Source organism: Ruditapes philippinarum, unplaced genomic scaffold, assembly GCF_026571515.1.
Source record: "Ruditapes philippinarum isolate M1 unplaced genomic scaffold, ASM2657151v2 ctg7248_1_1_1_1, whole genome shotgun sequence".
Lineage (NCBI taxonomy): Eukaryota > Metazoa > Mollusca > Bivalvia > Venerida > Veneridae > Ruditapes > Ruditapes philippinarum.
In genome coordinates, this window is record NW_026864179.1 from 7,542 (window position 1) to 25,093 (window position 17,552).

General features: G+C 31.6%; 1 protein-coding gene across 2 annotated transcripts in view; it reads right to left on the bottom strand.

The window, feature by feature from the left end:
- Positions 1-11,065: 11,065 nt before the first annotated feature.
- LOC132724722 (uncharacterized) overlaps positions 11,066-17,552 on the bottom strand; it is a 56,757-nt gene continuing 50,270 nt past the window's right edge. For both annotated transcript variants that reach the window (XM_060709664.1, XM_060709663.1), the window contains exon 6: positions 11,066-14,327. In XM_060709664.1, the coding sequence (XP_060565647.1) occupies positions 11,569-14,327 (2,759 nt within the window). In that variant the 3' untranslated portion in view covers positions 11,066-11,568. The remainder of the gene's footprint in view (positions 14,328-17,552) is intronic.

Genomic DNA, 17,552 nt, shown 5'->3' on the forward strand with positions numbered 1-17,552 from the left:
ATAAAAATAAAAACACACACACAAAAGAACACATATCAATCAAAGAAAATATAACATGTAAAAAGAAATGATTAAATGGTTATCACAATTTTAACATATATTAACACATATACTGAACATTCATACAATTCATTTTATTTATCATTAAACATAATACTTCCATCAGTGCATCATTTTAATCTGCAATTTAAAAAGTAAAATTAACTTACAAAATTAACACAGTCAAAAAAACTTGAAACTAAGACAGACACCCATTATTAGAAAACATAATAATAAAAAAAAACATGTATGAATATAAAGAGCGTATCCTGTATATATAAGACATACGGACCGTGCTAAATTTGATTAAATAAGTATTTCTTGAAACATTTCTTAAATATTGGCAATTTTGTTTTACTTCTTATAGTCAGTGGTATGGAATTCCAAATAACCATGGCATTAAAATTGGAATGTGTCATTAAAAATAATTAGTACGTGGTTTGTAAGACGAAATTAAATTTCCGTGAGATATCGATCTTAGATTATACTTTTGATTATTAGATATGGTAAGTAAGTCTCGGATATATTGAGGGGACATATTATTCAATGCTTATATACTTGGACACCGCTGTGAAAAAATACATCTTTTCTTGAAAGGCAATATTTTTAATCTTTTGTATAAATTTTCTGATTGTTTTCTCATTGGAAGGTCTTAGAATAATTTTGCAAATTCGTGTTTGTATTTTGTATATTTGGCATATATATTTTTTGTTTTCTTTTCCCCATATATTACAACAATAATCAAAAATAGGAAGAAGGTATGCATTATAAAAAAGCATGCGAGATTCCTTATTTAAAAGTACTTTATACGCCTAAATAAATTAACTTTAGAGTTCAATTTTTTACACACATCATTTTACCTGACAGTGCCAATTGAGTGTATTTTCCACATAAATACCAAGCAGCTTTTTTGATATTATCATTGTCAATATAAAGTTGAGTCGTTAATTTTCAAATTCAGTGCTATTGCGTTCTTAAATTTTTGTCAACGACAAACTAGCATACATTTAGACCTTTTTAGGGTGCAACAGCATGCTATTTATTTTACACCACTTCATTATCATATTAAGGCTATATTGTAGTTTTTCTTCTTTATCTGATATGTCATCTCCAGATTTATGCAACGTGGAATCATCAGCATATAAATCTATGTTAACATCCTCGCAAATATTTGGGAGATCATTTATATAAAGAAGAAACAGTAAAGGACCTAATATTGAGCCTTTGTGGAACGCCAGAGGTAACATATTGTACGTCAGATTTTAAGTCTCCAATTTGAATTATTTGCATACGATTAGACAGATACGAATGAAACAGTTTTAATGATCTGACAGAAAAGTGATAAAGTTTGAGTTTATATAAAAGTATTTCATGGTCAACTAAATCAAACGCCTTTTGCAGGTCTAAAAATACTGTACCTATATATTTGCCACTATCAACATCTTTTAGCCAGGAGTCTATCAAATGAATTAGGGCCGTATTGCATGAATGATTCTTTCGAAATCCTGATTGTTTAATATGTAAAAATATTTGTTTTATGGAAAAAAATGCTGTAACTGATTAGCTATGTGACGTTCAAAAATCTTAGATATTGTAGGCAAGATAGAAATAGGTCGATAGTTGCTCGGATCATCTTTCAGTCCAGATTTGAAAATTGGAATAACTCGGGCATTTTTTAATTCATCGGGAAAATATTCCTTGTCTTATACTGTTATTAATTATGCTAGCAATCATTGGGTCACAAAGTCACCACACGATTTTATTATTTTTGTACCTAGTTCATCTAGTCCAGTGGCTTTATTTGCATCTAGTTTATCAATAATGTTTTTAACTTCAAATGCAGAAATGCTTTCAATTTTGAATTCTTTCCATTTCAATTTATTATCTAACTTATCCTTTAATATTTTAAATTCGTCGTTAGATAACTGTACGTTTTCGACAATATTAGAAATGTTTACAAAATGTTTGTTCAATTCATTTATAATATTAGCATGATCAGTAAATGTAGTATCGCCAAAAGTGAGCCGTTCGGGAATAAGTACATTTTCCTTTTACCTAAATTAGTTAAATCATTAATATTTTGCCAAATGTATTTTGGATTTTTTCTTTCATTTATTGCATTATTGAAGAAATTCTTTTTGCTTTTCTTAATCTCTGAGTTTATTTTATTTCGTAATAATTTATAATTATCGAAATCTCCATTTTTAGGATATTTATCTCTTAAAAATATCATTGCTTTAATTTCATCAGTGAACCATTTAGGCTGTGCATCAAAATTTAATTCTCTTTTCTTTTATTGGAGCATGTTTGGTAATAATATCTTTTACTATTGAAAAAAAGGTTTTGTAAAGCTAAATTTGGATCAACAATATACTCCACAGATTCTAGAGAAGATCGAGCTAAATCAGTTCTGAAAAGATTGTTCATTAAATGTCTTGAATGATCTATATTTCATTGTCTTATGGAAACCACGTTTAACTCGTGATTTTAACTGTTCTAATGAAACAGACAGGGAAGTGATCACTTATTGATAACTTTGATACAAATATATTACATACATGTGAATGACTATTCACACTGCCATAAATATGATCAATAATTGTTTGCACTAGTTTTAGTTGTTCTTGTTGGAGTTTGAATGAATTGCTTAAGACCAAATTTTGATATTAAATTAGACCATTTTGTATTATTGAACTTGTTTCTGAGTTTATCAGGCATAAAATTAATATTTACATCGCCTAGAATATAATACTCAGAATATTTAGAATCAATTTCATCAAGTTGCTGTTCGTACTCATCAATCCATGATTGACGTACTTTTGGAGGGCGGTATACATAGTTTACTAGAAACGTTTTTGTATTAGGGTAGTTTATCTCTATCCAAAGAGATTCTAAATTTTCATTTTCTAGGGTCATTTCGACGTTTGTAGGGCACTTTCTCATTTATGAAAACTATCAACCCCCTCCGTTTCTTCCATTTCTATCCTTTCTTTCAAAACAAAGTTTTCTATTTTCAATTCATTATTATGAATATTTTCATTTAGATATGTTTCACAAATACCAAAGATATCTGGTTTGTTCATTTTTCCTAGATGATATCTGATTTCATCCATTTTTGGCATCAAATGTTGTATATTGACGAACGCAAACTGCAAGCCCTTAGAAAAATAGTCAAAAGTGTTAATATTGTTTTGATTTGTAACATTATTTCCATTTCCAGGTTTATGTAAAGTAGTAAGCTTTTTCTTGTTTACATTATATTCTAAACTAAGTAGTCGTCTTTTATAATAGCTATTAAAAGTATTGAAAAATAAATTATCAACAAAGCACGATTTATACCGATAATAACGATACAAATTTGATAGCAGTTTAAAAATTAATGTGTATGTATGAACGCTACAGCATAATTTAACAACGCTTATAAATGCCAGTATCCATAGATATTGGTAAAATGAATAGCAGATAATTGATATTACTGTATCATATTGTTCTTCTGTTTCCGATGTACATAGATAATGTATTTTAAAAGACTCACATGCATTTTAAGACTTACGCTGTAACTTATATTACAAACCTCATAAAATTTGTTAGATAAATTGTTAAAGTTATTTTCATAAAAACATTTACATTTGTATGAATTACAATCATAAAATAAACTAGTTAAAATCCCATACCTAATTTCTGAGCTATACATAGTGTCATGTGAGTGCCTGTCAAAAATATCCTAATGTGAATAATGCATATGTCTATATAGTTTAGTTTTTCCATCTCGTCGGCCAGGGGGTTGATTCCATCCATAATCGAGTCGTCTGCTATTTGTAACATCATTTGTTTGTCTGCACTGAGCCGTAACGTGATTATTACGTTCACAGTTGTCGCAATGAATCCTGTTGTAGGGCTGATGGCGCCGACCCATGTGCCTGTCTGACTCCCTTATTTGTTCATATTCACTACCTCCGTTTGCACGTGTAAATCGCGGCATTCCGGTAGCATGTGGCGAGCGCGGCGTTCCGATTGCACGTGTAGAAAGATGCTTCTCATAAACCGAGCGTTTTTGCGGAATGATGTTAAGCACTTGATTTATTGCCATCACCAGTGTTCTATATCCAGTTTCATTAAGATGAATCCCATCACGGTGGAAGAACAGCTTAACGACCCCTCCATCTCCGTACACGAACGATTTGTACACATCAAAAAAGAGTCGCGTTGGTTGACGTACATATTGCACGGATTTCATCATTTAGATGTGTGACGTCTACGTCAGATCTTGGACAAATTGTACACAAATGTACACGGATTTCTTGTTTCTGAAGACTTGTAACAGTTTTCTATAATATCATCACATGTTGTGGAAAGTGAAGCTTTGGAAGAGACGTCATTTCCGCCCACATGAATCACAACGTTTTTACATTCATTAATATTCCAGTGACGGACCCGTGAAAGCGCATCACTGGCTCTAGCTCCGCGAATGCATGCAGTTCTTATATCTGAACGGAGGCCTTTCTCTTTTATTCCTTTCAGTATTGAATCTCCGAGAATGACAGTATCAGATTTTTTATTGTACGGAGTCCTAGCATTTATGGAAGTTTGTTCATTACCGTCATGGAGTTCTGGATTCCGAGGTGTGTGAACAGGGGGGATAATATTAGGTGTTTCAGTTTCTGTGCGTGAAAAATTGTGTCCCTTGTCGTGGAAGTGTTTAAGAATGTCATGAACAGACTGTACTTTCTTCAGCAGTGTTTCTGAATATTTGGCAATGTCGTTAACTAATTTCAAAGTGCTATCGCACAACGATTCAACTCGATCATTAGCATTAGAATTTATTTGCGATACTTGCCGTTTTATGCTGATTATTTCATCTCTTAATTGGCCTACTTGATTTTGGTAGCTCAACGCTTGATCAGTAAGAGAAGCCTTCACTATTTTCAACTCAATTTTTATATCGCGTAACAAATCAACGATGTAATTACTGTTTATATCACACTGTGTTTCAGTCTGTACCGAAATATCAGATCTACTCTTGGTGTTATCAGTATTAGGATTGTCACTGTCTGATTTAGAAATAACATCGACATCAGTTGAATTATTACACTCTATAGACAAAGGTGAGCATTGGCTTGGTTCTGACTCACACTTTTTATTATTAAGGTGCTTTAAAATCAACTGTCTAATGTTGTTATTTAGATTCTCTACGGTACATGTTCCTTTTTGAACTTCGTACTCTATGCAGTGTAGAATATCGTAAAGATCATTGCTCATAAAATGTCCTGTATCCCGGCCATTGATAAGAGCAGACGATGTTGTGTGGTACATATTTAAAGTAAACATACTTGCACGCCCGTTTGACATTTTATATATGGTTTCAACGAGGTTCCCTTTGTTGTCACAAACTGGTATGATTTTCTTTGTATAGTCCACTTTATCAGAGGAATAATAGCATTCAGTTGCGTATTTGAAAAATTCATACATACCAGTGCTCATTTTTAGTCTCACTCCTCCTCCGGTTTCTGTCACCAAAAAAAATCTTCCTGGTCAGTCGCAGCAAGCTTTTTCCTCAAATTTTTATCTCTATTTAGTGAATAATCCTTAATCTCAGTGGAAATGTCATGAGTTTTCTCATCATTTGTATCCGGTGAGTCCACTTCCGGTTCAGAATTTTCCAGCGCAAGTTCATTTTTGGCTGACATTGTCCAAATTACTTTCAAAATTAGAATAATGTCACATATGGTATAAAAATACACTATTGGTTGCGAAATTGTTACTGCAGGTGATATTACATATGTTTAACACGGTAATTGCTTCAATTCCAGTTCTATTCACGAGTCAATCTCTCAATCTTAGTACAGCGCATTATATTGTATATAGCGTTATTATGTAATTGCAACTTAGTCATTGTAATATGGATCAAGTGGAAAGGTCAGAGTCTCATTTTAGTAGTCTGCATATATTATACATAATGTTGTTGATGTCTTTATTTTATAAGAAAAATGTGGGAAGTATGTATCCAACAAATTTTAAATAAGAGCCCGGTTTGAGCCGGCTGATGCTCCCCGAATAGGTTTTGGACACAGGAAAGTACACCTCTTGTAGTTTCAGAGTTATTTCCCTGAAAAAAGTTCAAAGTGCAATAATTCGAAAGTTAGGCAAGGCAGAGTAACTGTTCTTTGCACTGCACTTGAAATCAATGCGATCTATCAACCTACAAAGATTCTTGTTGATATTTCATATGGTTTCCGAGTTATGTCCGGGACAACTTCAAAATGTAAAATTGAACAAAGGGCAATTACTACAAAAATTGGCAAGGCGGAGTTCAAGTTCTTGTGCACTGCACATCTACCCATTGAGATCAATCTACCTACAAAGTTTCATGCTGATATCTCTTGTAGTTTTAGAGTTATTTCTCAGACAAGATTTTTTTAAAAGGGGAGATAATTAAAATATTGGGCAAAACAGTTATGGTTTTTTTTTTCGCACTGCAATTTTACTCAATGAGATCAATCTACCAACAAAGTTTCATGTTGATATATCTTATAATTTCAAAGTAATTTCCCAGACAAAGTTCAAAAAGTAAAAATAACCAAAGGGCAATAACTCCAGAATAAGGCAAGGCAGACCTATTGAGATATATCTTCCTACACAATTTCATGTTGATATATTTTATAGTTTTAGAGTTATGTCCCGGACAAAATAGAGTTATGGTTCTTTGACACTGCACTCCCCCTCAATGCCCTCTACCACTGTATGAAGTTTAAACAAATTATCTCCAAGGGTTTTCAAGTAATGCTCCGGACAAGACAACGGACGGACAGACGGACAAGGCGCCGACTATATGCTCCCCCGAAAAATACCCGAAATCTTTCGGGGAGCATAGCTAGGTCTGTAGAGAGGGGAAAACAAATAATATACAAATCAATTTTGTACAATTCTTTATTATGAAAAGTCACACATACATGCTATCAGAACCAATAAAAAAGATACATTTCACTTTTTAAAGTATTACATTCATAACAAAACTAGCAGAATAAAAATTCTCTTATAAAGGTAATCTATGACCAGATCAAATTGTTATATATTGCCTTCATTTTATAAACATCTCTCTATACTAATATACATGTCACCATTGTTTGATCTGTTGTATCCATTTTGATAACATTTAAACTTTTTTAACCATATAAAATACATAATGTTTTAGACATTTCATTTATTATACGAGTTATGTATATTATATTATTGTACAAAATGTTAGTCAACCAAGGCCTGAATCTAAAGTTGTCAATTCTTAAACAAAACCTGCTATTTCTAATAAACAAAGTTCCATATAAAGTGAATAGAATTGTTTCGAAAAGTTTCATGATTGTTCAGTTCAGTCTCAGACAAAGTTTTTATTGATGCTAACAAAATAACATATACTGAATAATGTTTTCAATGAAAATTTCAAGTTCAAAACAGTCATGTTTAATAAATAAGCATATGTACAATTGACATAACCCATTCCAGATTGAACTTATCTCAACCTCATATAGAATTGTTTAAACAAATCCATGGATAATATAGATTTGTCATCATATAAAGGCAAATTAAGGATTACAAATGTACTTTATATAATCTATATTCCAAGTCCCAAACATTCATGTTTGATACACGTATTCATAAGACTTAACATATCGAAACATGAAATAAACAGAAACAGAAATAAAGATAAACATTCATATATCTAGTTAACAATGAAAAATCTTCATGTAATTATATGTTTACTTATATACCAGATAAATTTATTCTACATATACATTCAAATTTAAAGTTTAAGGGTACATTCCGCCTCAGAAATGAATAGATTTTTCATTTTTATAGAAAGGGCAAATATGTGTTTTAAAATGTTCTAATAATAGATTTCCAACATGAGATATTGTTATCACCTGATGGGTTTGAAAAGAAAATATGATTAGTGTTACAACATGTAAACAAAATGGCTATTTTACATCCATATAAAATACTTATTCATCATAAAATGGTTATTTCACATCCATATTAAATACTTATTCATCATAACTGTACTTGTTGCTAATATGCAAATGAAACAAATGATGGCTCAGATATATGGTCAATAAGAAACTTTTTGGACAAAAAAATGAAAGTTTTTAAAAATTAAAAGTGATTGCATTTTTTTAAGGCTTAATCGGTCTTTAAACAAACAGGTAAAATTGTTTAAAATGTATGTATAGTTACATGTCACATAACGTTTCTTGTTATAAAATAATATGATCTTATTTTCATCAAAGGATTGCAGTTGCGAAAATACAAAAGAAAATAAAGATGGCTCAGGTATATGGCCAATAAGAAACTTTTTAGACAAAAAATGAAAGTTTCTAAAAAATAAAAGTGATTGCATTTTAAGGCTTAAATAGCCTATAACACAAACAGTAACAACTATTTAAAATGTATGTATAGTTACATGTCACTAAACAATCTTGATATAACATAATATGATCTTATTTTCATCAAAGGATTACAATAGCTTGTAATTATATGTTTACATCTATGGTGTATAACTTGTTTTGGTTAAACATTATGTTATACTATGTAGTAACAGTATAAACTAGTACATCTAAATTACAGAAAAGTATATCTATACTTGTACTTGCCTTGTGTTAAAAATTATCATTATAGCACACACGGCAAAGAGTTCACTTAAAGGAGCTCCACTGAAGCCTAAAAGCCAAACAAAAAAGAATAATAATAGAAAATCAAAAACAGATTAATCGGGGTATTCAATACGGCAAAAAAATAAAAATGATACTAAGAAAATATACTGGGAATAAAATTGAAAATCGATAGTAATGAACTGTTATTATCAGGTGGACTTTAATTATAAACATTTTAACACTTTATATATAATTTTGAAAAACAAGAGCTCTCAACAGCACAGTGTGCTCAACTTTCCACAGTAATGGATAATGTTGACATTTCTAACTTAAAAAGGGCAATAAATCTGTCAATATCTGTGTTATAGTTCGTGGTCCTGGGACTTCCTATCACTCTCATATATGTGTGAAGCTCTAATCCACCCTGTAGTTGTTACGGAGATAGAGCTTACATGTAAAAAGTTAACCAATAATTATTTAGTCAAAGAAAGGAGCTTAAATATGAAAAAACAGCTATGGTACTTGTGGTATTCAAATGTGTCAAATTGATATTTTACTTCAGTAGTTTTTAGATACCAATTTTGCATGCAAAAAACTTAACCTAAGTGTGACCCCACTACTACAAGTATAAAGGTGTAGCTATTCTCTTAGTCGAGCTAAATTGATTACAAGTATTTTCGAAGAATGATATGAAATTTCGCACACCAGTTAATAGTTATATTGAAATAGTAAGAAACCTCAAGAACATAACTCCAATCTTATCATGTCAAAAATCAAGAAGATATAATTCCAAACATGTCAAAAATCCTCAGTGGAGTCCCTTTAACTTTACACTTTGAATAATACTAACAGTTTTAACTTGTACACATTAATTGTTTTACATAAATATAATTTTTTAACTTTTTTCAATATTTACAATATAAAACAATCCAAGAAGGAATCACTAAAATATAACATGTAAATGAAACAATTTATGTATACCATTTACTTGTCATATTTATCATCTAACAAGTATTCATTATTATACAATTGACTATTCCTCTATATCATATAACCCTATATATCATATAACCCTATATATCATATAACTGGTTATTACATATACTGATCACCTGTCCTTTATCTCATATAACTGGTATTCATATATACCATTTACTTTTCCTCTGTATCATATAATCCTATATATCATATAACTGGTTATATCATATATAGAGGATATTGAATGAGTGTAGTTTAATACTAAATTTATTGAACTCGTTGAATAAAATCATATTATGCAAGCCTCTGGCGAGCATAATATTGTTTTATTCAACGAGTTCAATAAATTTAGTATTGAATCTACACAAATATAATATTCTATTTATCACACATTAAAAAAAGGAACAGTAAACTGTTAAAATGAGTAACTTTTCAATGACGCGCCCGTATTGTAACGCTAAGATAAGCGCGCTTTAACGCTATGTTTCTATATAGCGCAAATGACGTCATGTCAAAGTGTTATTACACTAGTGTAATATCGTTTTAATTAAATGGCTTTATTACACTCCTGCACCGCGGTTTATGTGATAAAACCCTATATATCATATAACTGGTTATTACATATACTGATCACCTGCCCTTTATCTCATATAACTGGTATTCATCTATACAATCTACCTTTCCTCTGTATCATATAATCCTATTTATTATATAATCTATAAATAGCTTTGAAATGCCTTTCCCTGATTGGCTAACAAGCAACTTTTTGTAAAAAATGACAGGTCAATATCAGAGTATATTCACTGTTTTTTTCCTAAAAATAGATTTTCAGAGTATATTCACCGGTTTTCTTCTAAAAATAGATTTTCTGAAAATCCCTAAAAGACGCGAGACTTTGACGTGACGTCACGCCAAGTTTGTTGTTATTATTCTGAAGAAACGTCCTCGGTCAATATTAATTTTTTCAGTACATATCACATCATATTCAACAGCTAAAAAGTCCATATTTGTATAATATCATATTATTTGTAGTAAGATATACTGTTCCACTGTACTATATATCATATAAGTGGTATTTATTATACAATTCCCTTGTCCTTTATAACATATAACTGGTATTGATATATACCAATCTCATATAACTGGTAATTACATATACCATTCCCTTATCCTATCATATATTATATAATATAACTGGTATTTGAATGTTATATTTATCTTTTACTTTTTCTGACCTTGTACATTAAATTTCTGTTTTATGATATTTCCATTCAAATTACTTATTATATTTACTTATTCATTAATTTATTTACTTGCTAATCTATTTATCTATTTATGTATTTATAATTCAAAGAACCTATTACTTTTTCAAATTATACTTTTCACAAACTATCCCTGATCTTTAAAAAAAAACAGTTACCTATATTTTCTTTATATTTCACTGCATTTCTTTCATTTATTTATTTAAATACACATTTGAATATTACTTTCATCAATTTCAATATTACTACAATGATCAGAAATTGATATTTAATGAACTGTTTTTGATGATTGTTATCTATCATATTGTATTACATTCATTATTTAACATATCAATATGTAACTTTAGTATTTTTTTTTTGCTGATAATGTTTATTTTAATAATTATGTCTTTTATCATGAAATAATTTAAATTAAGCACTATGTTAACTGCATGTATTCTATCTCACTATGTTAAATTTTCAGATCATTTCTTTTTTGTCAAAAATGAACAAAAAAATTATCTCTTTTAACATGCAATAATTTAGTTTAATCACTATGTTAACGTCATGTATCCTATTTCACTGTGTTAAAGATTCAAACCATTATTTTTATTGTTAATATTGAAAAAAAAATAGTTCAAACACTATGTAACTACCTGTATACTATATCACTTTTTTGTTGAAAAGTAAAACCATGAATCATCATCACGTTTAACAAGAAATAACTGATCCTTATCCTTTACATACTGTCTAGCATCATTTCCCTTCCCTCCTCCTTGTGATGTCAATGCTAACCAATCATCATAAACCTCCTCACCATCTCCTGTTATATAATAACCCTCTACACTCACATCTACAGTATGAGGAATATGAGGAAGACTATCAACAAACGTCTGCCATGTTGTTAAACTCATTATGACACCAACAAGCCTAATGTTAATTAAACTCTTCATCTCTAAAGGTAACTGTATTATATTGTCAGTAAACATACAACTCCATAACTCAAGCTTACTGAGATTGAGCAACAATGGTAATACTGTGACTGGTCTCTTTGTTATGTTGGTATGATATAATTGAGATTTATTGGTATATTCTCTACACAACACAAGTTCTTTTAATTTGTTAGATTTTTTAATAATATCAAATATTTTCTCATAATTACTATCTTTCAATAGATAAAATGTAAATATTTCAAGTTTTGTAGTATCAACATCTATCACACTAACAGTATCATATAAATAAAGGTACTGAAGTTGTTGATGTTTTGATAAATTTACATTATGCTGCTTCTTACACTCACATTTAACATAATAAAGACTTATTTGTTGAAGATGATTGGTTGTCTCAAGAAAATTACAAAATGTAGTAGTATCATCATGACTCATTGTTATATTATTCATACTTATAGCTACAAGATTGATCATACTAGGTAGGTTACTAACAACTGTTTTATACACTGGGTAATACTTGTCAGTGTTAGAGACATCATTAAGAGACAGAGATTTTAATGTTGAAGTATTTACTTTAATTGTCTCAGAAACACAATTGTTTGTCTTATTAATACTCTTTGTACTATCACTTTGTGTACTAAATAACCTAAGTGGTTCATTTCCATATTTTATTACAATTTTTTCAAGATGATGAAACATTGGTAAATATTTTGTAAATTTAATATTTCGTTTGTTGAAGCAATCTACTTCAATAGACAGAACAGATACCTTAATAGATAGAACAGTGTCAGGAACAATTTGATGCTGATCAATACCTGAACAAACAATATCACAATACTCATTCAAACTATCAAGGACTAAATCTCTTATATAAAATACAGGATTACTTCCTATACTACATGATGCATTGAATTCTTCCATTGACTCTAACATAAGCTTTTGAATATCAGTAATAAAACTATGATCCCTATCAATGCCACTACTTATTGTTCTCCTGTATTCCTGAACACGAGAGTCTTTTGACACAGTATCATATATGTATTTTGAAACATGTGTTGCTGATCTAGGTTCTAGACCAAATAGCATAATGATAACATTTGACTGTTCTAATATGTCATTTACTGTTGAACATTTCTGAAAAACCTCATTAATATACTTCTTGGTTAATTCACCATTTCCTGTACTATCTGACAAACCAATTTTTGCACTGAATGTGATACCAATATACACTGCAGCAAGAAATTCTTGCATTGATTTGTGAATGAAAGAGAACAATGAGCTTGGTGGTTCTGATACAGATAAACTTGGACATTCATCTTCTGTCATTATTCCAAGTTTCAAGCAATTTTCTCTCACTTCTTCTGATATATCTAGTTCATCAAACATACAAATGTCAAATGTCAAGGATTTATCCTTCGGACAATTAAATAGTGTCTCATAAGCCAAGTGTGACACTTCATAAATGAAATGGCGGTTTAATTTTAATATGTTTTTATCAGCTAAGGTTTTAGGAAGATCTACTTTCTGAGCACCCTCCATGAGTCGAGTACTTGTTCCTGTAGTTTTCATGTCATTCCAGGTAAAGAAAAGTTCTAACATACCCGTGTAGATGGCACATCTTGAGGTTTTATCGAGTTTACCATCAAACCATAGACATATCAGTTGTTGTAGCATAATTGGTACCTGTTTTAAACTTTCCAGAGACTTTTCTCTTAGCTTTCGTTCACAAAGCCAGGCAATTTTACTAGCATGCCTGCTGGAATTTAATTGAGAGACTGTTCTATCTACCATTTCCCTTTCACATCTCAAATCAAACCCTTTCAGATTCAGTAATTGTTCAATTTCTGTCTCACTTATTCCTAAGGTGTGAATTTTCCATGGCCGTGATGTAGTTATGATTGCATAGTCTTTATTAACATCCTGTTTCGGGAGACCCATTGTCTGGAACTGATTGTAGGATTTCCTTTCCGAAGACCATTCATCTAAGCCATCAAGCAATATAATAATCTTTGCAGAGTCATTTTTGAGAACTGGGCTTGAAATGTCAATATCATACTGATTTTTAATCATATCCTGGACACTGTCTATGTCTTGATTATGTCTTAGGGAGATATAAAACATGAAATCAAATTTCTTCATTTCCTTTACGCGATCAAACTTATCATCTACATTTTGTGCACCACTGTGTGCAATACACCAACAGTTGACCAAATATTTACAGAAACTACTCTTACCAGACCCTGCATCTCCAAGAACATATATATGTTTCAAAGGCACATCATTCTTTATGAAGATATCTGACATTGACTTGACCTCAATCTCCTTTGTCTCCCTTTTCTCTCCTTTTGTTTCTCTTGTTATAGTGGGCCTAACATAAATCTCACTGAAGTTACATTTCTGACCTCGTGGTAGTAAAGGCATTGCTGGTACTTTTAGCAAAGTCTTACAGTATGATGCTATCATCTCTTTCTGCCATTCTAAAATTATAATATAGTATAACATTAAGCTGTTGACACACTATTGAGTGACTCACATATTTATAATAAACCAATTACCCTTGGCAAACTATAACATATTAGGTTAAAAGTAACCTAGGAGCTGTTTTGTTGCTAAATTGACTATAAGAATGAAAAGATCAAAAATTGAAGAATGCTCTTACCACATGTTTGCTGTTATATAATCATAATTAGTTAAATGATCAACTATAATGTCATGGCTTTAATACATATATATCACAATAAGACTACACTTGTTACTAAATATAGAAACAAGAAATGTTGAACGACACATATGCTGCCCTTTCAAGCCCTTGACTCACATTATTGGTTATTTTGTTAAAGAAACTTGCCATAAATGGGTACATGAAAGAGTTCAGTTATGGAAAAAAGAAAAAAATATGAAGACTTTGTGATAAAAAGTTTTCAAGAAAATGAGCGGAAACCATTCTGACATCTAAGGGCCCCGTGACCTTGACCTTTGAACTAGTGACGCAAAATCAATAGGAGTCATCTAAAAGATATGACCTATCAATATTAGAATATGAAGACTTTGTGATAAATAGCTTTTAAGATGATGAGCAGAATCCACACTAACATTCAAGGACCCTTTGACCTTGACCTTTGACCTAGTGACCCCAAAACAATTTGGGTCATGTACTAGTGATGACCAATCACGACGTGAAATATGAAGACTTTGTGATAATTAGCATTCAAGATAAAAATGAGCTAAAATCATAGGACCCTTTGACCTTGACCTTTGACCTAGTGACCCCAAAATAATTTGGGTCATGTACTAGTTATGACCAATCACTACGTGAAATATGAAGACTTTGTGATAATTAGCTTTCAAGATAAAAATGAGCTGAAATCATAGGACCCTGTGACCTTGACCTTTGACCTGGTGACCCCAAGGTTGTGAGCAGAAAGCATTCAAACATGTATGGCCCCTGTAATCTTTACCTTTGACCTGGTGACCACAAAATCAACAGGGGTTATCTACTAGTTATAACCAATCAATATGTGAAATATGAAGACTTTGTGATAAATAGCCACAAAGATAATAAGTTAAAAACATACTACCATTCAAGGCCCCTTTGACCTTGACCTTTGACCTAGTGACCCCAAAATCAATGCAGGTTATCTACTTGTTACGACCAATCAATATGTGTAATATGAAGACTGTGATAAATAGTAACCAAGAAAAAGAGCAGAAATCATTCTGACATTTAAGGCAGCTGTGACCTTGACCTTTGACCTAGTAGCCCCAAAATCAAAAGTGGTCATCTACAAGTTATAACTAATCACTATGTGAAATACGAAAACTTTGTGATGACCACTTTCCAAGATAAAACCATTCTGATATATAAGGCCCCTGTCACCTTGACCTTTGACCTTGTGACCCCAAAATCAATAGGGGTCATCTATTAGTTATGACACATCACTATGTGAAATATGAAGACTTTGTGGTGCATTATTTTCAAGATATTCAGCAGAAACCATTCTGACATTTAAGGTACCTGTGACCTTGACCTTTGACCTTGTGATCCCAAAAATGAAAGGGTTCATCTACTCTTTATGACCAATCACTATTTAAAATATGAAGACTTTAAGATGCATAGTTTTCAAGACAATCAGCGGAAACCATTTTGACATTTAAGGCCTCTTTGACCTTGACTTTTGACCTAGTGAACATAAAAAAATAGGGGTCATTTACTTATTCTGACCAATCATTATGTGAAATATGAAGACTTTGTGATAAATAGTTTTTAAGATAATCAGCGGAAACCATGTGGTCTACGGACAGACCGACAGAACAACATACAGACTGACAGACAAACATAAGAAACAAGAGGGCCATGATGGCCCTGAGGTCGCTCACCTGTATAAAGGCCTGCCAACCCCCCCCCCCCAACGATGCAGGGCCAATTTAACGCAAGGGCTTTTATTTGCACAAACTTGGTAGACACCCATAAGAAGATGTTTCATGCTAAACATCTAAGCTCTAGCTCATTGGGCTTTTTAAAAGAAGATTTTTTTTTTAAGTTTTTACTATACACATATAGTTAAAAATAATGACACCCCTGGGGCCGGGCAAGGGCTTTTATTTGAACAAACTTTGTAGACACTTACTAGAAGATCATTCATGCTTAATATCTAAACTCTAGCTATTTGGTTTTTTTCAAAGAAGATTTTAAGTTTTTGCTATACACATAAAAAGAAAATCAATGACCCCCGGGGCGGGGCCAATTTTGACCCCAGCTCTTTTATTTGAACAAACTTTGTAGACACATTACATAAAAGATGTTTCATGCTTAATATCTTAACTCTAGCTATTTGGGTTTTTTCAAAGAAGATTTTTAAAGTTATTGCTATACACATATAAGGAAAATCAATGACCCCCAGGGCGGTGCCAATTTTGACCCCTGGGCTTTTATTTGAACAAACTTGGTAGACACCTATTAGAACATGTTTGATGCTAAATATCTGAGCCATAGCTCTTTGAGTTCTTTAAAAAAAGATTTTTTAAGTTTTTACTATATGCATATAGGAAAAATCAATGACCCCCTGGGGCAGGGCCAATTTTGACCCCGGGCTTTTATTTGAACAAACTTGGTAGACACCCATTAGAACATATTTCATACTAAATGTCTTAGCTCTAGCTCTTTGGGTTCTTTAAAAGATGATTTTTAAGTTTCTACTATATGCATATAGGGAAAATCAATGACCCCCCGGGGCGGGGCCAATTTTGACGCCAGGGCTTTTATTTGAACAAACTTGGCAGACACCCATTAGAACATATTTCATGCTAAATATCTTAGCTCTAGCTCTTTGGGTTCTTTAAAAGAAAATTTTTAAGTTTTTACTATATGCATATAGGGAAAATCAATGACCCCCCGGGGCGGGGCCAATTTTGAGACCAGGGCTTTTATTTAAACAAACTTGGTAGACACTCACTGGAAGATGTTTCATGCCAAATATCTAAGCTCTAACTCTTATGGTTTTTTTAAAGAAGATATTTAAAGTTTTTTCTTTCGGTTGCCATGGCAACCAGAGCTATGCATGGAATTAAATTCTTTAAACAATTTTTAAAGGTGACCACCAAAGGAACATTCCTGTGAAGTTTGGATGAAATTGGCTTAGTGGTTTATGAGGAGATGTCATTTAAAGTAAAAGTTTACGGACGGACGCCGGACGACGGACGGA